We start from the raw sequence: 23,738 nt of genomic DNA, 5'->3' as shown, positions 1-23,738 counted from the left end.
CCTATCGCCCCGCGAGGTCCAGTCCTCCGCCCTCCCACCCGCCCCACTCGAGTACACTCTCCATTCGCGTAACCAAACGCGGGCTCAGATGTTACAGGTCTTCCTAGAGTGGAAGAACGCCACTGACCCGACGGAGAAGAGGTTTCTTCACGAGATGCTCGAGAGCATGCGTGCTGATTTAGAGATCGCGAGGTCACGGCTGGGGGTTCCGACGTTGGCTCAGATACCACGGGTGGCGGCGGCGGCGGCGACGACGAGGACGACGGCGACGGCGATGAGGAGTAGAGAGTGGCGGGGCTCGTGTGTTGATGCCCTTTTTTTTTAAAAAAAAAATCATGTACTTTTTTTTTAAATCTTTGTAATTTTTTTTAATGGAATGGATTATTTTTTCCGTATATGTGTCGTAAATTTAATTCCGTATATCGCAATTTTAATTCCGTAAATATAGTATATTTTGAATTGTTTTTATTGCGGCTGGCCTAAATCTGACGTGGCAGGTGGTTTTTAAGTGTTGCTGACGTGGCAGGGGAGAGAATGGCTGGCCTATGGCTGGCCTAAGCACCATTGCGGATGCTGTTAAAGGAGTGAATAAAAGGTTGACATTTGACAACCATGTTATAAATTGGTGATACTTTAAAAGCTGGACCGATTAGTTAATGAGGACATTAGCGTAGCTATTCATTATTCAGTATTTAGATTAAGTTTGAGGTTAATACAAAAACATAGTACTCCTATGTCCTATCCTACAAATATAGGTTTAATCTACACGACCACATGGTCCAATAATAAGAATGTTTTATCAAATTGTGTGAGTAGTTAATGACAAAGTTAGGATTTTTATACCGACGGTCCAACCATTCAAGCCTAGAATATATTCTGGTATTAGTATCATTGGAAGTAATTACAGCATGGACGATAGGAGAATGCGAGAGTATAGATGATAATGAGCTAGAAATTATTAAATGATGAGTGATAGAATCTAAATATATATGATGTTTGTCGATCAAAATAGCACAGTCGTTGAAAGAATCGATATTATCGAAAATACAACAGTGATAGAATCTAAATATACATATGATGTTTGTCTATCAAAATAGCGTAGTAGTCGGAAAAAATAATGATGTCAAAAAAACAAGAAAATAGAGATAATGTAGTACTATCTCTGTCCCTGAAAATTTGATACATATTACTATTTCGGTCCGTCCCTGAAAATTTGATACAGTTCACTTTTACCATTTTTGTAGTGGAACCCATATTCCACTAACTCATTCATACTCACATTTTATTATAAAACTAACTTTAAAAGTAGGACTCACATCCCACCAACTCTTTCAACTCACTTTTCATTACATTTCTTAAAACCCGTGTCGGGTCAAAGTGTAGCAAATTTTGGGGGACGGAGGTAGTAACACATAGATAAGTCAAGATATAAACACCTTATATCACCTTGTATTATAAATTTATAAACATAAAATATAATAAACAAAAATAATTCTAAAAAGAATATACTTCACATAAAAGGTACTCCCTCTGTTCCATAAAAATATGTGCATTTGAAATAATACGAGAATTATTGCAGAATTGATAAAATAAGATAAATGAGGAGAAAAGTAGTTAAAGTATTGTTATTGGATATTGAGACCCACATTATTGTTAGTGTTAAATAAATTATAAGAGCATCCGCAATGGTCGGTAGGCCAGCCATAGGCCAGACATTCTCTCCCCTGCCACGTCAGCAACACTAAAAAAACCATCTGCCACATCAGATTTAGGCCAGCCGCAATAAAAATAATTCAAAATATACTACATTTACGGAATTAAATTTACGACACATATACTGAAAAAATTCGTTAATTTTATTTAAATAAAAAAAGTACATTAACCAAAAATAAAAAAAATTACATAATAAAATAAAATCTGGGCTTCCACACACGAGCCACCGCCCCACTCTACTCCTCACTAATTTATTAAAAAATACATTAACAAATGTTAGTATGCTTTGAATCCATTATAGTTTGCCGCTAGCCCGTCGTCTGTGTGCCTATTTAAAAATTACATAATTAAAAAAAATTCATAAAAAAACATTTAAAAAATACATTATATATTTTTTCAAAAAAAAAATTTAAAAAAATTAAAAAATAGCGCTGGCCGATCGTTGGCCGATCGGCACGCCACAATGGCGGCCAGCGCATCGGCTAGCGCATCGGCCAGCGCAACGCGATCGGCTAGCCCACGCCGAAATTTTGGCCGATTTCCCGCTAGCCTACTCCAATGGTTCGGCTAGCCGATCGGCTAGCCACGTCAATCGGCTAGCCGATGGCTAGCCTACCATTGCAGATGCTCTAATGGTGGGTTATAATGATATAAGTTGTAAATAAATCGATATTCTGATATTGAGTTAGGGATAACTTTCCATAAATAGAGATGTCTATATTTTTTTGAGATGGATGAAAAATGCCCATATCTTGAAAATGGAAAGTGCACGCGACTGATGGAGTGGTAGATTATAAAATATACTGAAAATATACAAACATAGAAAAACTATTTAAAAATAGTGAGGTAATCATTCTAAAAAAGAGCTATACTATTTTTAAAAAATGTATACATAAACATTGAGGTAATAATTTTAAAAATAACACATTTCACCGAAAATATAAAATACTAAATTTATATAAAAATATTAAGGGGAAAAAAACAAAAAAAAACGTGTACCAAATGAAAAAATAAAGTGATTTTCGAGGGTTTCAAACACAAACAACTCCGCCCGCATTGCAGTATTTGTTATACCCAACTACCCAAGTATAAATTAATACTAATACTTACTCCATTTGTCCTAAGTATAAAATGGACTTGAATTAAATGTGCAATGGTAAAATAAAAAGATAGAAAGGAAAATGATAGTGGACATAGTATTAATAGAGAGTGGGTCCCATTATTAATAGGTAAATTTACCTATTCATTGGTCAAATTTTCTTAATTGATGGAATTTGCTTAAATTAATTAAAGATCTTGCCCGATTAATAAATGATTGACATGTTTGAAAGGGGCTTCGATCCCTGCTGTGATGAAAGGGGCTTGGATCCCCTGCCGTGGAAGAATCACGGCAGGGTCCAGGGGATGCTGTTTTTTACATCCCAAATTTTTTAAAATTTTTGTTTTTTGATTTAAGTATTACTCCCTCTGTCCACGAATAGGAGTTCCATTTTTTCATTTTAGTCCGTCCGTAAATAAGAGTCTCGATTCACTTTTAACATAAATGTTAATAGAGTCTCACCTTTCACTAACTCATTCCACTCACATTTCTTTTAAAACTAATATATACAAGTGGGATCTCTATTCCACTAACTTTTTTTCATCCACTTTTCTTATTATTTCTTAAAACCTGTGCCACCCATTAATGGGACTCCTAACAGCGGACGAAAGGAGTATATTTTAAGTTTAAAAAATTGCCATGTGGATTCTTCTACAGCAGCGGATCCAAGACCGTTTGAAAGAGGCATGCTTTTAGAAAATTTAGATAAATGGTTAAACACATAAATATGGAGCAATAATCTTGACTAAAGAAATTTCAGGCCGAATGGGTCATTCGGGCTGGATTGAGCCAATTTTGAGGGGCTAGTGCCCAGCTTCCAGTAAATAAATATAGAAGGATAGAATCCATCTTTAGATATAGTAAGAAATAATGTGAATGTTTTTGCATGATATAGAAGGATAGAATCCATCTGAGAACGTCGCCAAAAATGATTGCCGGAGGCAGTCTTCACCTGGCGGCCCCACCAACATCAGCCGGCTTCCTCCACTACCCACCACAGTCAGTCTGCTGCACGCTGACAAAACAAGGCCAGCGGTTTCTCTCCTCCCTCGCCGCCGCAGAAGAGCCTTCCACCGCTGCCAGCTTACTCCGGAAATTCGCCACCTCATCGTCAAAGCACGTGGCCCTCACCACGCTCTCCCATCTTCTCTCCACCTCCGACCCCTGTCCCCGTCTCTCCTCCGTCGCGTTTCCAGTAAGTTCACTTGCAAAAAATGTGCTGGCATTTGCTACTTCGTAGAGGCAATTTGTCAAACAGTTGGTGTGCTTGCAGTTGTTTGCAGCGATCAAGCAAGAATCGTGGTTTAGCTGGAATGCAAAGCTGGTGGCAGATGTGATTGCTTTCCTGTACAAGGAAGAGAGGTTTGAAGAGGCAGAAAATCTGTTTGGTGAGACAATTTTGAAGTTGGGGTTAAAAGAGAGGGATCTGTGTGCATTCTACTGTAATTTAATGGATTCTAATGCTAAGCATAAGTCAGAGAGGGGGTTTGCAGATTCTTGTAGAGAGTTGAGGAAGTTGATGATGCAATCGGGTGGCGTTTACACGAAGCAGAGAGGGTATTCAGCCATGGCTGCCGGGTTTTGTCAGATGGGGTATCCTGAGAAGGCTGAGAATGTGGTGCAAGAAATGGTGGGAAATGGGGTGAGAGTGATGGCTTTTGAGCTGAGATCGCTGGTGTACGGATATGGGCAGAAGGGGCTTCTTGAAGATATGAAGAGGAGCATAGTTTGGATGGAAAACAAAGGGTTTGGATTGGATACGGTGTGTTGTAACATGGTGTTATCGTCATTTGGAGCACATGGAGAGATTCAAGAAATGGTTTCATGGCTGAAGAAGATGAAGGGGTTAGGCGTAGAGTTATCAGTTAGAACATACAATTCGGTTCTAAATTGGTGTCCCACCATCATGTTCCTGCTCAAAGATATCAAGAGTGCACCTCTATCGATTGATGGACTGGTAGATGGTTTGAAAGGAGATGAAGCCAGTTTGGTGCTGGAGTTGTTGAACTCGACTGTTCTTGATCAGGTGATGGACTGTAGCCAGTCACAGTTGAAGCTGGATTTGCATGGAATGCATGTGAGCACGACGTATTTCGTTCTGCTGCAGTGGTTTCATGAGCTGAAGCTGAGGTTGGTTGCTGGGGATTGCATGATTCCTGCTGAGATTCTGGTGGTTTCTGGCCATGGGAAGCACAGCTCTGCAAGAGGAGAATCGCCTGTAAGAGGTTTAGCGAAAGAAATTTTTATGAGGACAAAATGCCCACTGAGGATTGATAGGAAGAATATTGGATGTTTCATTGGCAAAGGAAAAGCATTTAAGGACTGGTTGCTTCATATATTGTGACAAAATCCTTTAATCAAGTTAATGTAATTTTCCCTTATTAATAAAAATTTCATAGTTACTTCAATTTCGGCATCTCTTTGCATTTAATGGAAAATACCTTCAATTAAATGCAGAAATTTGCAAATCCGAACCTTGCATCTGCATTTTAGTCCCTTATTGGTTCTGACTTGACTTGAATTCAGTGGTTGCACTCGTCAAGTTCAAGCCCGGCGACTTGCCCTTCCACCTAAAAGAATGCACTTTGTAATATAGCAATAAATTACGCAGTATGGAGTTTCACCTCTCGAAGCATGCAAGAATCACATCTCTGAATTAAATTAGTGAAAGCACACATCTTCGTTGCATTTCAATGGAACTTGAGGCAATATTTTCAGTGCATAAGCCGCAAATCTTGATAAGATTTGAGAAAGTATTCATACCTAACGAGACAAATCTCAGAACCAAGGCATCCACCATATATACATTTTTCCAAGGTTTTTGAGGGAAACTGCTTCAGAAATTAGCCGGCGAGCTTGTCCCTCCACGGCTAGAGGTAGAGAAGGTGCAGCTCCTACACCGACAACTACTCCCTGCAGACGTGCTTCTATGTTGCTGATGGCTCGCTGAAAGTTAAAACAAAAAGAAATAGTCATATCATCATCTAGTTCGGTCAAACCATGACTTAAGTAACCAGGTAGCCATCTATTTAGGAGAAAGGACAAACAGAGCTCCTCAAGGAAGAGAGCGACTCAAACCTGTGCATGTGGATTTTGTACTTCTACTCCACTAGATTTGTGAGATTTAGTCCATTCGACAAGAGGGTCGTGGATGAAAGTTTCCAGAACACTCATCAGTGTCTCCTTGTGAGCCCTCAGAATTGAAAGTGTGATCTCAGAGACCCTCAGGTAGGTGCCCTCATAGCCAGTTATGCCAAGCCCATCGATCATGTTCTTGATAAAGAAACAACGAAAAACAAATCAAAACAAAAGTGGTATTACTGGTTTTCTAACAGTTGATCCAAAAATTACTAATAAGAAGATGTTCCATAGTGAAAAATATGAACAGTAAGTGACCTTGTGCCAAAACAAACAAATCCTGTTACCTGTGTCAGTCTGAATGGCACCAACTCCGGCTTCTCCAACTGCAGGCCTTTATCAAACAAGCAACTAAAGTCAACATGCACGCAATCCCCAGTGGTAGAATCAAAAAGGATGTTTTCACCATGCCGATCCCCAAGACCAACAATATGACCAACCATTGACCAGACTGCAGTAGTATGTGCATAGGCAGTACGGGCTCTAAACCACATAGCTGGTTCTGAGAATGTGTTTAGAAACCATTTGTGGAAAGCTGGAGGGAACATTGGCAGGATTTTGGTCTTCAGCATTTGATCTTCAGGCATTTTACCATGTGATTGGTCATAGATACGCTTAATTTGAGGATTTGTTTTCTGCTTATCAAACTTTCCGGAGCTTATGTAGATGTCCTGGAGAATATGTCGAAGCCCACGAGTATGAGGGACCCACTCAACCATGCCACAATCTTCTGTCAAAGGAATCACTGCAAAAGTACGAATATAAAGCTTCCGACGACGACTTTCAGGATTTTTGGAAAGCAAACGGTTTATCATTGTATTAAACTCCATCATTCTTGCGTCTTTCCTCAGGTCATCCTTTGGCTTGCAAAGAAATGGGTGTTGCTTTCCATCACTACCTATGAGAATGACCTGCCAATATGATGTTTAAACATAAACCCAGTGAAGTTCAAATCATACATATATTGAGAGCCTCTTAAGAGAAACAGTCACAAGGAGGGGGAGGGGGAGAAAACAACATAAAAAAATAAGAAAAAAAGAGTGCAGCAAGATTAGGTCATACTTTTTTGGGGCGCTGAAGTGATGAAAGAATTTCAGCCTCATCTGTTATTCCAGATATTGTCGGCAGATATGAGTGTGAAAAAATGTCTGATGTACCAGAATCCGCAGGATTTGCATCATCTGACGGTAGGTTAACAGTAAGAGATTCCTGGGTTGGCATTATAATTTCCACAGGCATCATCCTCTTCAGGGCACTAAACTCTGTCAAAATATTGATTGTCTTTGACTTTGATTGGCCTGGATGGAAGCATAACCTGATTAAATGATCCACAAGAGCAGCAAATTGCAAGAACATAGAGTTAAAGGCTCCTTGATTGGATCCTCTTCTAGCAGCTTGTATGATCTCTGCTGCAGAATCTCTTCTCGAAGAAACAGTAGACTTTGTAACAGCTGCCATAGTCCAAAGGGCTTGCTGTGGGTACTGCTGGAGAACAGAAGTTATTATCCGCTTTACCAAGCGGACAGTTACTTCATTTTGGTGGCAAATCCTTGAAACCAATTGAGGCAAGACAGTCAACCACTGGTAGGTTGGCAAGTCTTTCAAGCACCCTCTAATGATACTCTCGATCTAAGAAGGAAAAGGAAATTAACATAAAATAATGAAAGTGAGAAATGAAAGCTTAAATTTTAGTTGGTGAACATAATTACCTTCAAATGTACATTTTTCATATCCTTACTGGACTGTTGATTACTTCTATAATAAAAGGTCCCAAAGTCAAACCATAATGTTAAAAACCTTGGCAGGGCCTGGAACAGATTCTTGTGGCCCCTGTGAAGCCCCTTTGCATAAAACAACAGCACATCAGGAAGATAAGTCCACCAGCTTTGCTCTGAGTTTATGTTTTTAGATGCAAGTGCTGAATTAGATGGCATCACTTGCACTGACTGTTCAGTAGGGCCTTCCTGCCGTTTACGGGCATCAACAAGCACTTCATCACAGTATTTTGCCATGTAGAAGAATCCCTTCTCCCACTTGGGCTGCAGTTCCTTCACCCTAGAATATAGAGTTATCACATCTTCCTTCTGCTTTTGCCCAGTATAATGAATCCACCTCGAGTACAGGAGGAGGGTCTTTGCTATATCTGTATTTTCATTCATACACTGAGCATCAGAGAGCAAAGGGGGAGGATTCACAGGAGCCACAGAGAGGCTGGTAATTGATGACATAGCAGCAGGGCCAACAACTTCAATGGGCATGTTTAAAAGGGACTGTTGCAGCTCTGCAATGGCACCATCTGCGCGCCTGGTGTTCCACAGAAGCTTAGCCTTCTCAATATGAACATTAGATGCCTGCGCAGCCTTGGCTTCCAAAATTGCCCGGTTTGCAGTTTCATAATGACCAGCTGAGCGACAAAGCTTTGCATATTGTATCCAGCAATTTCCAACTTGAGCACCAAGACCACTGGCACTAAAAACAAGTCTTCTAAATGCCAAGAGTGGTTCCCTTGCCCACAAAGATGGTTGGGTAAGTTTGAGCCGGCATTCCCAATTTTCCAGAGCACTTAGGAATTCTGGTTCATCTAGTTTGAATCTCCTTCCTAGAAATGACTCCCCTTTTAGAAGAGAGTTGAAATCCTCAAGCTCACGGAGCAAGTGAAGTTTGACAACAAATGGGTATGCTCGTTCATAGGAATCCATCCCAGCTGCAGCCAGTGGAGCAATTAGAGCTTGCTTAGACTTGGCAATTTTCTCAGCAACCGAAAACTGATCCTTTTCCATCATCGCCTGAAGAATCTTTGCTACACCTTTGTCAAAAGAAGCATTACTCTCAGAGCTGCTATAAAGTAAACCTTCTTCATCAGCTCCTGTCAGGTACTCACCCATCAAGTCCCACCTCCCTAGCCTCCAGGCAGCTTGAACCCCTTGGGTGCACCATGTTTTCTTATACTGAGGATTCCTACGAATTAATCCATCTACATGAGTTACCATGGCCTGTAAATGACACATGTTCAATAAGCAATTGAGGACATCTGAATGCCTCTGAACAGCAGGTTCCATCTGCAGAGCCTGCTCACAAGAAGTCAAAACTTCAGCCCATTTTCCTGCCTTTTTGTTAATCAAAAGGTGGTCTTCCAAGCTTTTTGATTTACGTAGAGATGCCAATCCAGATAAGCCATCTGGTTCATCCAGTTCGCTGTAGATTTCCATAAGAAAAGATATGTCTTCATCCTCAAAGACTCCACAGCTCCTTTCAGAAGCAGGATTGAAAGATCCCGACTTATCCCACACATAGGACTCAAAATACAATAAAGATCTAGCATAAGCCTGACATCTGAATGAGGCCCTAGCAAGGGTAAATTTTGGAATTGCACCAAGGAGTTCTGACACATGTTTGCATTGTACAAGAACTTGGTTTGAATCATCTAGAAGAGCCATATTCTGGTCCTTAAACTTGATTGCCAGCTGCTTAGAGTTGGACGACTGAAGAGGCTGGCAAAGGGCAAGTTCTTGCTCCACATCATCTACCCATTGGCCTAGATTGTCAAGAAGTGTAAATACAGCTTGGATACACACCTCTCTTTGCCCAGAATTATTTCCGTGAGCAGCAGTAGTGCTACTATCTGAGGCGGCTGCATTAAGAACTGATAAAATTTCCTCTGTTATGCCACTACGTGCCTCCTCTGTACCGTCACACACAGCATTTAAGACCAAGTAGGGTAGAAGATACATGGCTATCTGCACATCATGGCGCACTATACCTCGACAAGCATTGAAAATTGTAGACCGAGAACCCGTGGCATGTGCAGTTAATTTTTTAATCCACAAGTATATCCATCTCCTGAATGACATTGAAGGACGGTATATAGATCCACAAGCTGTTGAGTCTGACACATTGGGAAGCTGGAATCTTGAGGTTAAGCAAGGTGCTATTATCTCTTTGATATAACTGGAAAACCGATCCCACAATCTCTGCCCCCTACCAAACTCATCAGAGCAGTTCAACATAGAAGATTTTCCTACCTTCATAAGCTGTTTGTCTTTAGTCCGCTCCAAAATACTGTCATTAAGAGATGGCCCACATCCTGCAATTTTTAGCAGCTCCTGAATAGCCAATGCAGCTGAATCTTGCACAACGGTATCTGGTGCTGCACTGAAAGCCCTGGCTAGATGCTTGTGAATCAACTCAAAAATGAGATCATCGTCAGAACATGCAATCTTAAAGCGTATGCTGGAAAATCCCTTGATTTTGGCAGGATCAATAGCACCAAGAGCTCCAAGGCAATCTGCACATATCAGCTTCAACCTCTGTCCAACCGAAGTCCTTGATTCCTCAGCACACCCTTTGAGCAGTGATGTTATCAAAGAACTCATGATATCCAAAGTTGAATCCCCTTCCTTAATGAACAAAGCCACGAACTCCTCCCTTTTCAAGTTCAACAACTTGCTTAGCTCAGATGCTACCATGTATCTTACATTCAAATTCTCGTGCTTTAACCCCTCCACAACATCGTGTAATTGGTCTTTCAGGGACATTAATCCACGTGCTTCTTCAATGACTTTGTTCACTTCTGCCAGAGCAAGTACATTGGGTACAGTAGGGAACTCACGAATGTGCTGCTTTAAAATGACCTTATTCTCAACTACAAGTTCTTCCAATATCTCTACAATTTTACTCGTATGGGAGGATGAATTCCCTGTATCTCTTTCCAGGAAAGGAACAAGTGCAGCAAAAACTTGAGAAATAACATGTTTAGTGCTAGATGGTGAGACAGTAGCTAATTTCTTTAAAAACAAATGTAGTATAGAGAGACCTTCACCCTGCAGCCATTGCTTGTTGATGGCATGCATGAGAAGAACCATAAATTTTGGTACATGTGTGCTAAGATAGGAGCCCATCAATTCAATCAGCATCTCTATCCGTCTCATCGCTTGCTTTTGTAGTGACATGTCCTCTGCATGAAGCATTTTTCTATCAATGCTGTTCAGCAAACCAACAACATGGTTCCTCAAAAAACCAGGGAGATCTTCACTACCAGTAAGAATTCTTGCAACTTCTCTTAACATATTAGGTACCCTGGTTAATCTGTAAGAAAATCTAGATGATCAATGTAAATTCTTCCAGTATTCTGTCGACTAATTTATAAAACTGAAGAAAATATAGATCATCAATATAAATTCTTCCAGTACTCTGTAGACTATTTAAAAAAAACTGTAAATAGAATATTAAAAGAGCATAGTTGGTTATACTATGAAACTAAAACAAAGTCCCCTGTTATAGATTCCACAAGGAGCTGAAAAATTTAGTTGATATCTCAAGCAGTACTTAAAAGTAGGCATAGATTTGACTTCCAAAACTTTGTATCAACATAACATGAATCATTTTATATTAATACTATCTGTATACATACCTTTTACTTATTTCTTCTGGATCATTTACATCGGAGAAGCATATAAGTTCTTCCAAAAGTGCAGGCAAAGCAGCTGCAAAAATTTCTTGACTATCAGATCCAGTGTGTTCGTGGTAGAATTGCAACGCGGATTTTAATTCCTGTCCATCAGCTTGATGAAGAGCAAAGGCAAGTACTTTAGGCAGCCAATTAACAATTAGCTGCACCATGTCTGTGTTCAAACACTTGGCCAATTCATATAATGTTGCTTGTGCATGGTCATTATCATGCTTGAGGACCACAAGTCTAGGAAGAACAACAGGAATCATCCTCTTGACAAGTTCTTCAGTTTCCACACCAAGAACAGCTGCTGAAAACTCTTCAACCATTTTTCGCTGATTGACCAGCCTCATGCATAGATAATCATACAGTTCATTTCGGGCATGAAGAACTTTGGAAAGGATTGCCTCAAGCCCACCTGTGTGATGTAGGTAACAAGATCTGATAATCAGTTTCGATGCAGTCAGTCTCACAGTAACATGAGAACTGTCAAGCTGACCAATCAGTAAAATAAGGGAGAACAGAAATAGTTGACTATGGATATCAACAGATTTCATGATAGTTGCTGTAGTTTCTAGTAGGGTTTCAAAAACCATAGGTTCATCAGCAGCTGCCAAAGCATGTTTTATTTTGTCCATGAACCTTTGTTCTCTTGATTTGTTGGAAACATCTTTATCTGAAAATAAAATCTCCAAAATAGGCTCCTGAAGAAAGAAACTTATTTGAGATCCAAAGGCTTGTCTCACATTTTTGTTCTTGTTAAGAAGTAAAAGTTCAATGCACTGAACCCACTGAGATCTTGTCTTAAGAAAAATATCTTCAGTTCCATGCAGAAGGATTCGTTGGATTATTCTTACGCATGCAACTTGAACTTCTTCTGATGGCTGATCATAAAGGAGCTCAAAAAATAAAGACTGCAAATGCATAAAATCACAGATCAAATGAGAACCACTTTCGAGCATGCTAGGTGAAAGAACTTCCAAACAAGACCCATCATCGACTGTGTCACTCATGTCACACTTTGAACACCAAAATCCTTGTAACAGACGATGAATAGGTGAGTCTTCTTTATTGTTATCCTTTGTGAAGTATAATTTGCATTCAGCTCCCAGAAATGCAGTAGAACCACTGTAGTACCCATGCAGGCATGCGAGTTCACCAAGAGAGAGGACAACTGTTTTCTTGACTTGCTCACTATTATCTCCTTTTAGGATTCTGAAAAACAAGAAAATAAAATGTTTTTATTTAAAAGGTTACAGACGGTTGTGTAATCCTAATCTTAACTACAAAGGCGTTCTTCACTTACTCCAGCCTTTTGACCATATGGGGCAGAACAGAAAACCCCGAGAGTAGAACAATCACTGGCATAGAAGTGACAGCTTCGATTCTAACTTCTTCTTCATCATCTTGAAGCCCCAAGTCCATAATATCAAGATCCACCACATGCTCTCTTATACACTCAACCCTGGACTGCACACGAACAGAGAAACATTTTGCCTTCCATAGGGGATGGGATTCTGTCATGGAAGGAATATTATCCCAAGGAAGCTTTAGCAGTGGTCTCAAGATGTTCCCAATATCATCAGTATTTCCGTAGATCATATGCATACTCTCTTCAGATAAGGACCCTAAGTGAATAGAAGGCTTTGATAGTTAAATAAGAAGAAAAATGAAGGGAAATGAACCGGAGACAAATTAAGTTAAATGACTAGAAAAGAAAAGTGTCCCACATGCTGGGAGTGAGGAAAAGAATTAAAAGAGTTAGAGTAGAAGAAAGGATTCCAAACAGTAATCAAACACACACACACTCACAGCTATGGACTAATATTTAAGGCTTTAAGCTCTCTTCTAGTTCCATTACCTCTCGAAAGCAGCAGGCAGTGGACTGCTTCTAGAAAAATGGATAGATCAAGAGGGAATAGAAGTCCTTGTTCTACCTGCTAGATTTGTTAGACATTACAAAACGGCATAATCTAATTATATATAAATATATAAATTTAAACAAAATAAACAAACCTGCTGAAACATCCAAGAAATCCAGTTGAACATAAGCTGAAATATGCGAAGGGATAGCTCAGCATGAGGATGTTCAGAAAAAACTATACAGAGTATGCAAATAGCTGCAAGGGAAGTTTCTGTCCCCAATGAACTAGTATTTTCTCCAGGAGGTTGTAGAAATCCAAGTAATAGATTTAATGAGGAGCACATAAAATCAGCATATTCTTTTTCCCCTGCACCAGTAAAACTACCAACAGCCTTGAATACATCAGGACATTTAAGGCCAGAAATGTCATCTACTTTTTGGCGCTTTTTTTCTAATGATTCTAAATCCTGAATGGATCTTTTGCGCTCACCATTTGAGCTTTCACCTTTATTAACCTTGACCAGAGATAGACCAGTATGATTTTTGGGAGTTGTTATCATTCCAACAACATTGGGGCCTAGCCTCGAAACAGCAACTTTGAAGCAGCCTATTAAATGAAAATTGGGCTTTGATGAACAAAGCATACAAATTAGACATTCTGGCTTCCAGAAACAAGGGGGGCATGTATTCACAATTCGGACATATGCACTGGTAAGAGCAGCCTGAAATGTTGAAAACATAGAATCGTAACATCAGCCAAGCTATAAGGTTAAACAAGTCGCATATAAAACAGATCATGAGGGTCACTGTAAGTAAGCTACACCCACATGACGGAGAGACGGAGACACATACAATGCAAGTAACTTTGAGCGGATGAGCCCAAAGCTAATAGATTATTCTATTTCATAAAAAAGAAAAGACAACACAGCATGATAAGTTAATAACCTTGAGCTCCAAGCTGCCAGTCTTCAGCATTGTCTGAGAAAAAATGGGCATTATATCAGCTGCCGTTGACCTGACAACATCATCTGAACAGCACGAATGCAAAGCCTGAAGACATGCTCCTACTGATGAGTCATATGCCACACTTCTGAAATTTTAAAAAAAATGTCGCCATGAGAAAAATAACCTACATCAGACAACTATGGTACCATGTTGATACTGAAGATGATAGGAAGACAGATCTTGAGAAAGTGTCTGCGTAGCCAAAAGCTAGGTATCTAAAATGACTCAGCTAATTATAAGCAATATTTGATGGCTTCAAAGCAATTAACAATAAGCTCAAAGCTCAGTAGATCATATATCATTGGTTAATCTAAGTTTCATTAACACCAAAAGAAATATTGAGCTACCATGAGCTAAAACATCATGCCAATGCTATTAATCAACAGAAACTTACCATCTGATAAATCAGTGTGATAAGATCATTTTTCTAAATAAGCCACCAAGTAAAGTTATATGTTATGACCAATAATAATAATACCTGAAAATAGGAACAGCCTCAACATCTTCACTTAGTATAATTGTTATTGATTGTATTAGTTTTTCAGCAGGAACTATCTCACTGTTTCTCCCTGCTCTGATGAGGCGTGCAAAGTCAAAACATGCCTTCAGAAAACTTGAGAAGTTAGACTACGCATTTGAGTCAAGTATTAAATCATATGATGCAGAGAGTTAATATAGAAGAAATTTGCAGTACTTTACCATGTGCAGATCAGCATCTCCAAAGCACAAAAGCTTGCAGACAGCCAAAACACATGATGCATCCAAAAGCCCTTCAACATACAAAGTTCCTTCAGTTAAGCATCTACTTAGAAGCTTGACGGTTGATGTGGCAAATGCTAGCAATCTTTCTCTTCCCGAAAGATCAATTAACATTCCTTGTCCAGTGACTGGTTGATTGCAATCTGGTTCATCCCCAAGAAGGACAGAGTGCTTGGAGATTCTGGCAAAAGAATCACAGAAAGACTTCAACAGCAGTCTCTTTGGTTCCCCTGAACTTCTCCCATCAAATGTTGGGGCAGCATATAGAAGATCTATAGCGGGAAAAAATTTTAATGCCATAATACGAATATAAGAATTATCAAGTGGTTTCATATAGAATTATAGAACAACAAAGACTACAACCCCATAAGAAGGAGAAAGAAATAGCATTCAAATGCACATTATAGTCAGTAAGACAAGTCACCAACCAGATTGGGGGCAGAGATTTTGACAGTCTGTTTGTTTACCTTCAGTTAACAACATAGCATCCATAAAGAACTGGCGGTAGGCATCCCGATCACCTGTGCGGAGCAAGGACAGCAGCGATCCAACAATCTCCAGTATAGTTCCATGTCGCGGACTAGCAATAAACAAAATTTAAACTACTTAATAAAACTGCTTCCCCGGGATGATTTATAGCAAAAAAAAAGAACTCTATATTCTGCAGAAACAAGCAACACTGAAATAAAACCTAAAGAAACTAGTACTATAAGTTTTCTGCCAGAACTTAAGCAACCTACTGTCAGGCTGGTATTAAGAAACAAGCATCTCAGACTACAATCAGATAAACCTCGGTTTTCAAAAATATTCAGTGAATACCCAAAAATATCAAAATCCTGCAAAAACATCTGCAGCAGCACCAAAATAAAACCGACCACTACTATATCAAAAAATAACAAACATATCAATAAATGAAGCTAATTACCGAAATGCAGGTTCAGCAAAGAAGGGCAGAATCCTTCCGATTACAGGAATAACCGCACTCGCCTGCCCGTGATAGAAAACTCCGGGAAAATTCTTCGCCGTGTGTGACAGCAGCTTCAGCACCGCAATCACCTCTCTCTCCTTGGCTACCATTGCACTCAGTCGTTTTTTAACAAATTCACAATATAAAACCCCAACCATTACAATGAGCAAATATGCAAAAATTACCAGACGATGAAGGAACAACGTAGGTTTGGAGGAGACTGGGGAGGACGGCGCGAAAGCGTGACTCCAAAACGTCGTCGTGCTGCTTGTTCGGAGGAGTTGATGCTGATGATGCGATGCGCTCCCGGAGCTCGTGCACCAGGCTCGACAAATTCGCCATTAAATCGTTTGGTCTAACTACAAAATGGTTCCAGTTTTTCGGTTTTGATCGTATCCAGTTTAGAGAGAGGTGGAGGAATTCGCCATTAGATTGTTTGCTCAAACCAGTCCAACTCTCTGTATTCTAGAAAGGAGTGTTGGTTGAGAGAGAAATTTGTGTGCGAGTGTGGTGATAGGTGGAACTGGAATAGTTTCTCTACACTGTGCAATGGTTTCCCTCCCAACTATTAGTATTTGTGGGAAAAGACGGTTGTAACCTTCTACTTTTTGTATTACTATTTCATTATTATTATTATTATTATTATTATTATTATTATTATTATTATTATTATTATTATTATTATTATTATTATTATTATTATTATTATTATTATTATCATATCCATTTTTTAATTATAATTGTTTCTCCATTGTCTTTTATTTAATGCTAAAAATTATTCAAAACTAATCTACTGTCTGTCCATCATTAGGGTGTATGCTATATGATTATGGAGAATCCAAAAAATAATGGTCAGCCCACATTATTCATATGAAATAAAAAATATTCATTTCTTTTCAAATTAATAAGATTTGCTATTTGCATTATTGAAGAGCTGACCAAGAATTTGTAGTGAATGTACAAATCTAACATTGCTTTCACTGCAGAAAATTATATCATGTGGATGGGCTTGATCACGGGCCTATATTTAGCAATGGGCCGACATAATTTCCAATATTGGCAAACGAACGTAAAAGTAAAGCAATTAGTTGTATTATGTCATGGCTAGTCTCCCCAACCGAACACTGATAGGATCCGAGTTATGTTATTATAAAATAAAAAAAACTCAATCACCTTTCTTTGGGTAGCTAAAGATTAGAGGCACAAATTATGGTCATTAGATTTAGTGTGGTGACTTCTTTTCGTTTAAAGAAAGCTACTAAAGCTGAAGACAAAGCAATTAATAAATATAAAATTATTTAATTTGTTTAATCAACTGATTATTGAGTTTCAACGGCGGTGACTCTAAACTAGCTTTACCATGGAAAATGTGACAAAAAATCAGCATAAGTATTAGATTCTTTGTGCACATGATGAATCACTATTAATCTTAAATCTTGAAGTAACGCATGCACTTCATGTGCTATGGAGTGACAATTACCAACGACATCATATTGCTCCATGATCATAGAAACACCCACAAAGTTACCACTTTCCACATTTAACTTACGCAATCACAGTCCTTAGGCTAGCTAAAGCCCACAAAATATGCACCAAATTTCAACAATTAACGTGGAACAAATCTCAATGTCAACCACAAAAGTGTGACCTTCGTGCTCCGAAGACATCACAAAACAGCCAGAAAAGCTCGCCCTGCCCCCCTTCCAAAGAAGCATCCGCATTAAGCATTTAAGTTTGATAGTATCCATTAGGGCTGGTTATTCGGTCGGTTCGGTTAATAACCGAACCGACCTGTCGGTTAACCGACCCCAAAATGCCTTCAAAAAACTAACCGGAACCGACCCGATCTTCGGTTCGGTTACTTAATTAACCGACTCGGTTAGAACCGGTCGGTTCTCAGTTATAACCGAACTAACCGAATTGATTTAACTTATTCAAATGTTTATTTTGCATGATTAAGGTTGTGATAGATAACTCAACCTACACCTAATCACACTATTAGTTTATCACCGAAAGTTGAATTAACTATTTCACGGCCATCCTTCAATGATCAATCATTCAATTCAATGATTCAATCTATAATATATAAAATCCTGAAATTTTCTCACAAAGATTGTTAATTGATATTGTGTATTCTCAATTCTACGCATTTTTGCATGATTGTAAAACCGAAAACGTCAAATTTTTTATCATATTTTTTTGCATTTTAGTCATAATCATTCAATTTTATCCTACACCATAATAAATTAATTCAAATTAAAATAGACTTTTTTGACATTGCAAATTTGCAATATGAGACTTTGACAAAATTTAGAAGTAAATTACAGATTATTATTATTATTGTTATTATTATTATTATTATTATTACTATTACTATTATTATTATTATCATTATTATTATTATTATACTCCTATTTACAAGCAATACATGTATGATATATTTTTTAGGCTCTTTAATAGACTTGAACTTTAAATGATCTAAATTTTGAAAACTTTTCTCTAATAATAAGTGAAAGGTTATCTTATTTTTAAATTAGTAGTATTGCTTAAGCACTTGTTAACTTTGAGAGATCTTGTTTTTAAAAATATATTTAGAAACTTTATTGAATTTGATATATTATAACTTTATAAGTATAAATAACTAATAGGTAACAAATTAAAATAGATTTTTTTGACATTGCAAATATGCAATATGAGACTTTGACAAAATTTGAAAGTAAATTACAGATTCTTCTATTGTGACAAAGTTTAAAAGTAAATTACAATTTCTGTTATTATTAATTAAAAATATAATTGAATTTAAAATTATTTATTGTTTTAACTTTTAACTTTTCATCTACTTTTATTATTATTATTATTATTATTATTATTATTGTTATTGTTATTATTATTATACTCCTATTTAAAAGTAATATATAAATTGTTTAGCCACTTTAAAAGACTTGAACTTTACATAATCTATATTCTATACTTTAAAAACTTGTCTCCAATAATAAGTGAAGGGTTATTCTATATTTAAAATTAAAATAGTAATTCCTAAGAACTTTATTGACTTTGAGATATAAATTTATAAGTATAATACTCTAATTGATAGTGACACAAATTAAAATGGACTTTTTTTGACATTGATTTAGACAAAATTTAGATATAAATTACAATTTCTTCCATTGTGACAAAGTTTGAAGTAAATTATAATTTATTCTAGTATTAAATAAACATATAATTGAAATTAAAATTGAATTTAATTCGGATACCGGTTATAACCGATAACTGTCGGTTATAACCGATAACCGACTTTTAGCAAAACTTAAAACCGAAACCGAACCGATAACCGTAAATATCGGTTATCGGTTAACCGATAACCGACTGGTTTCGGTTCGGTTCTCGGTTAACCGATTAACCGAAAACCGTTTACCCACCCCTAGTATCCATCATTGGCGGTCTCCAACCTACCCAAGGTAGGTGAGCCCGCCTTCCATAGAAGCATCCGCATTAAGCATTTAAGCTTGATAGTATTCGTCACTGGCGGTCTCCAACCTACCCAAGGTAGGTGAGCCTGCCCACCACATTTGACATATTACTTGAGACATAATCCCTTTCGTTGTTACTATAACTATTTGAGAATGAATCTACATCTCTGACATACATATTAATTTTAGAAACTATTTTCTCTTTAATAAAATGAGACTCATTTTTCATTTGATAATACATTTTTAAAAAAAATTATCAATCTCTCTTAGTTTACCAATTATACATTTAAATTCATGTCAACCAATTATCTATCCCACAATATATATAATTATGGAAAACACAAAATAATGTAAAGCTAACAAATATATTTCCATTTCACCATATACATCACGATGACCTAATACAACAACACTGATGCATCATAACTAGAAACAAAAAGTTCAGGTCGCCGGAGGAGGAGTAGACCACCCGGGCGGCACCCGGGTGGTTGTGATGTTGGGCATTGCACGAACATTGACATCGAGAGGATAGAGACGATACTCGATATCAAGCTCCTTCAGGATCTTCACCGTCTCCTCCACCAAAAGAGCCCTCCTCTTCCATCTATCTCCCATGTTTTGATGGTTCATCTTATGTCTCACCCACACCGATAGCTTCAACATATTGAGCTGCTCAATGTTCATCACCACCACCGACGGCTGCGGGTACCAATAGTCGTTCTTCACCTCGATGTATCTGCACACCAATAATTATACCATATATATAGAAAAAGTTATCTTTTGTTTTCAAAATTTAAAAGTACTAGTACATACGTTGTGACTCTCTGCTTGATCATCGCAATCTTCTCCACAGGCGTGGCGATGTGGACAACAAAATCGACGGAATCTCCCATGTCAGGGCTCCGGTAGTAGTTCCCGATTGGCCTCGTTGCGAGAGTCACGTTGGGATATATAATCTTGAGATTGTCGTATCGCAAGAAAACCGTAGTCAAAATGTTCATCTCCTCCACGATCATCTACACCAACGCATGAAGAAAAATATAAACAAGGCGATGCATAAATTAACAAGTGAAGAGAAAGTTATATAACCTGGATTCCATCAATCTCGCAGCGATCACCAACGTCGAAAGGGTGTATGACGAAGACGAAGATTACAGCCTCGAAGACGGTCTTGCAAGTGTTTCCGAATATGAAGGCCACAACGACTACCTGTGAGCTAATGTAGAGGAGAAACTTGCTGGTGGCGATCTGGAGAATGACGAGGCAGACCACCAAGATGATCAACCCTACGATCACGTTCACCATGTGGTGGAGCTTGTCCACCGCTGTTTTCGTGTCGTTGAGCGTCAGGGCCAGTGCCCTTCGCTCTATGAACGCGTTAACCTAACAAATATAAACATTGTTGATAGAAATCCGTAGAGTTGTATCCTAAAACCAATTGGCCATTAGACCACTTATGTACTTACCACCCAACTCTTGAGGGAAGCTTTGCTAATCCTCTTATCGCTCTCGGTCGACCCCTCCACCGCATTCAAGGTCTTCAACGCGTCTTGCTCCGGCAAGAAACGCATCAAATCGTCGAGGTGGATGTGCCTGGAGAGGAACATACATCAAGTTATTAGGTCGAAGAAAAAGCTAGTTGCAAGTAGAGAAGAAGGAAGAAGAGTGACTTGGATTTAGGCTTAGCGACGTTGCGGAAGATCTTCCTGGCCGCACATTTGGCCTCGCATTCGCTTCGTATCTGCGTGGAGGCCTCGTCGCCCTGGGAGCTATACTGCACCTGCTCATCCAGCGTGGTCAGCACCCCATTCTTCACAACCTTCATCAGCCTCTTCATGTTCCAAGCAGACACATTCTTGTGATTCAGCTTATGCAAATCCTCCATCGACACTATCTCATGCTGGCTCTTACTCCTCTCCATATTAATATTCTTCGAATCCTTCATGCTCTTCGCCAGCTGCCCCGACGACAGCTTGAAGCTCACCGCCTTGCCCGGCCTAGGCGGCAGTTGCCCGCTCTTGGGCTGCTGCAGCGCCGAGGGCTTCAAATCCGGGGGCAGGGTCGCCCCTGCGTTCTGAAGCCGCCACACCTCCGCCATGGTCCGCTCCTCCTCCTCTAACTGCTTCTTGATCTCCAGGTGAGGCGGCCCCGATAGCGCCTCGATCACCTTCTGATTGAAGAGAGACTCCTGAATCCGGTCGAAGAAGGTGCTGACGTGGAACGACGACGCGAGCACCTTCACCATCAACGTCTTCACCAGCCATAGAAGAGTTCCGACGATCATACAGACTAAGACTGTGTTCACATACCATAAGAATTTGTCATTCCCTTCCAGTTTTTTGTCGAACATCCAGTGCCACGCGATCAGCACCAGCCCTAGCCAGATGCAGTTCACCACCGATCGTTTCACTCCGTAAACGAAGTATAAGACTCTCTTCCTCATGAAGAAGTTCCTCTCGATGAAGAACACCACGATGCGAATCCCCCAGCCTGATACCAGCCTCCCGCATATCAAGACCAGAATCAAAACCTCCCATTGCCATAAATGCAGGCCTCTGAATTTCCTGATTTTCCATTTTTTGAAGCGGATGGTGCAAACTAGGGCGGTCACGATTAAAATTAAGCTGATCCATTGGAGCAATGTTAGGGTATTGAATTTGCCCCCTCTGTATTCCTCGGGCAAATCCTCGTCGAATAACGGATCCTCCTCTTCGTCTTCCCCGGGTCGGGTCACCATGCCGGATGCCCGCCCGAGTACTTCTGAGCGGAGCTGGCCGGATTTCATCTCGGGGCGGCGTTCGGGTGTGGAGTCGGGCGGATCGAGGAGGCGCGATTTGGTTTTCATTCTGCCGTACCTTTGTTGGATGGAGGAGGTGCATTTGAGGACCTGGCCGTCGGCGGGGGTGGAGCCGCCGCTGTCGTTGTTGTTTTTGGCGATGGATCGGCGGCGATTGAGGCCGCTCTGATTGCTGGCGTCGTCGCCAATGTCGTCGTCGGATGAGGAAGGGGAGGAGACGGGAGATTCATTGATTTCGCTTCGGAATTTGTCCTGCTCATCGACGGTAACGCGGCGGCTTTTGGCGGCGAGAGGGGGCAGGCTGCGGGAATTGTTATTGTTATTGTTATTGTTATTGTTATTGTTGTTGTTGTTGCGTAATTCATCCATTTCAAGGTCGACGTCGAGGCAGAGATCTCCGCCGGCGGCTTTCTGTTTGTGGAGGAACTGATGAATGAGCTTGGAAGGGGGGTCGTGAGGTGGTGGTTGTTGCATGGGAGGGTGATTTTGCCAGAGGATGGGAGTGTCGTCGTCGATTTTGACGATGATCTCGTTGGCGGAGTCGCGGCGGTGGTCGGAGAGAATGGGCTGCTCTTCGAAGAGTTGGTCGGGGTCGGTGAGGGAGATTTTGCGGGCATGCATAAATGATTTGGAATTGGAGGGCTTCCTGCGGGAAGGAGGAAGCTCCATTAATGATTATTCAAAATCAAATGAGGCAAAGAAATCTTCATTTCTTTCAGGATAAAATACTCTTCAGATATTCAAGATTTCATCCCAAACCAAATTGTGGATTTTGAATAACTATGGCATTACCGATGACAGAATGAGACCACATTGTAATGGATGTGAATGCATGGTTTTCGTTTTTTTACTAATTTTCAACTGTTGGGATGATTGTATTTTTTTGAATTATTTAATTGTATTTGGATCGAATGCTAAATCATTATACTATAAAATAGAATATAGTAGTACTACTACTAAACATAGAGTGATAAAACATCAAGTAAGAGATTTTTATAAACTTATGGAGTACTCATAAAGCTGATTATACCAATTTTTTTCAAAATAATTAGAAGGGCTACTTGGGTTACGGACTTACAGTGTTTAATTTGACTGTACATGATGAAAAAAATAAAGTCTCTTGCTTACTATGCTTAAGTTGTTGACATCACAAGACATAAAACTAAAATATGTAAATTGAGTGTGCGTATATTGGTTTGATCGTGTACAATGGTTTATGTTATTGATCAGGGAGAGATCTCGACATCATCACCAAAGTTTTAGGAAATTGATTTCCCCTTAATAGCACATTTAAAACGAGATAAAGACATAAATGCGAGATTGAATGTGAAGAATTTAGTAACAGTAAGAAACTGGTAAAATAAACATAATTCGTTAAGACAATTATAGCATGCACAAATTGGGAGCAGGATACAAGAAAAGAAAACTTGTTCATACAATAAGTGTGATTCGAATATGAAATGAAGGAGTATTTGCG

At 39.3% G+C, this 23,738-nt stretch overlaps 3 protein-coding genes across 9 annotated transcripts; 1 reads left to right on the top strand and 2 right to left on the bottom strand.

Moving 5' to 3' along the window:
- Positions 1-3,540: 3,540 nt before the first annotated feature.
- Positions 3,541-16,514, bottom strand: ATR (Ataxia telangiectasia-mutated and RAD3-like protein). 7 transcript variants are annotated; one of them, XM_048084962.2, is made up of 18 exons: positions 16,180-16,514; positions 15,953-16,097; positions 15,495-15,607; positions 14,968-15,299; positions 14,747-14,871; positions 14,209-14,353; positions 13,416-13,985; positions 13,261-13,339; positions 12,706-13,027; positions 11,361-12,614; positions 7,660-11,035; positions 7,013-7,579; positions 6,238-6,861; positions 5,891-6,085; positions 5,576-5,758; positions 5,254-5,382; positions 4,750-5,010; positions 3,541-4,157 (listed from the first exon to the last, which is right to left on the bottom strand). In XM_048084962.2, the coding sequence occupies exons 1-15, from the start codon at positions 16,334-16,336 to the stop codon at positions 5,591-5,593; spliced, it is 8,172 nt and encodes a 2,723-aa protein (XP_047940919.2). In that variant the 5' UTR covers positions 16,337-16,514; the 3' UTR covers positions 3,541-4,157; positions 4,750-5,010; positions 5,254-5,382; positions 5,576-5,590. The 7 variants fall into 7 exon arrangements, with proteins under 7 accessions (XP_047940919.2, XP_047940918.2, XP_047940917.2 ...); XM_048084961.2 differs by having other exon boundaries at positions 3,541-5,028; XM_048084960.2 differs by having other exon boundaries at positions 3,541-5,010.
- Positions 3,741-5,220, top strand: LOC125188203 (pentatricopeptide (PPR) repeat-containing protein). The gene is made up of 2 exons (XM_048084967.1): positions 3,741-4,007; positions 4,086-5,220. Exons 1-2 carry the CDS (start codon positions 3,741-3,743, stop codon positions 5,154-5,156), a joined length of 1,338 nt encoding a protein of 445 aa, XP_047940924.1. The 3' UTR covers positions 5,157-5,220.
- A 3,309-nt stretch (positions 16,515-19,823) lies between the features above and the next one.
- Positions 19,824-22,990, bottom strand: LOC125189391 (mechanosensitive ion channel protein 6-like). The gene is made up of 5 exons (XM_048086673.2): positions 21,135-22,990; positions 20,931-21,057; positions 20,554-20,847; positions 20,278-20,480; positions 19,824-20,200 (listed from the first exon to the last, which is right to left on the bottom strand). The coding sequence occupies exons 1-5, from the start codon at positions 22,928-22,930 to the stop codon at positions 19,906-19,908; spliced, it is 2,715 nt and encodes a 904-aa protein (XP_047942630.1). The 5' UTR covers positions 22,931-22,990; the 3' UTR covers positions 19,824-19,905.
- Between the last annotated feature and the right edge of the window lie 748 nt (positions 22,991-23,738).

The sequence above is a fragment of the Salvia hispanica genome, chromosome 5 (genome assembly GCF_029641045.1).
Source record: "Salvia hispanica isolate PSC_SH4W2 chromosome 5, Shi_PSC_v1, whole genome shotgun sequence".
NCBI classification, from domain to species: domain Eukaryota; kingdom Viridiplantae; phylum Streptophyta; class Magnoliopsida; order Lamiales; family Lamiaceae; genus Salvia; species Salvia hispanica.
Note: the sequence above shows the minus strand (reverse complement) of the source record. Positions and strands in the feature narration are given on the sequence as shown.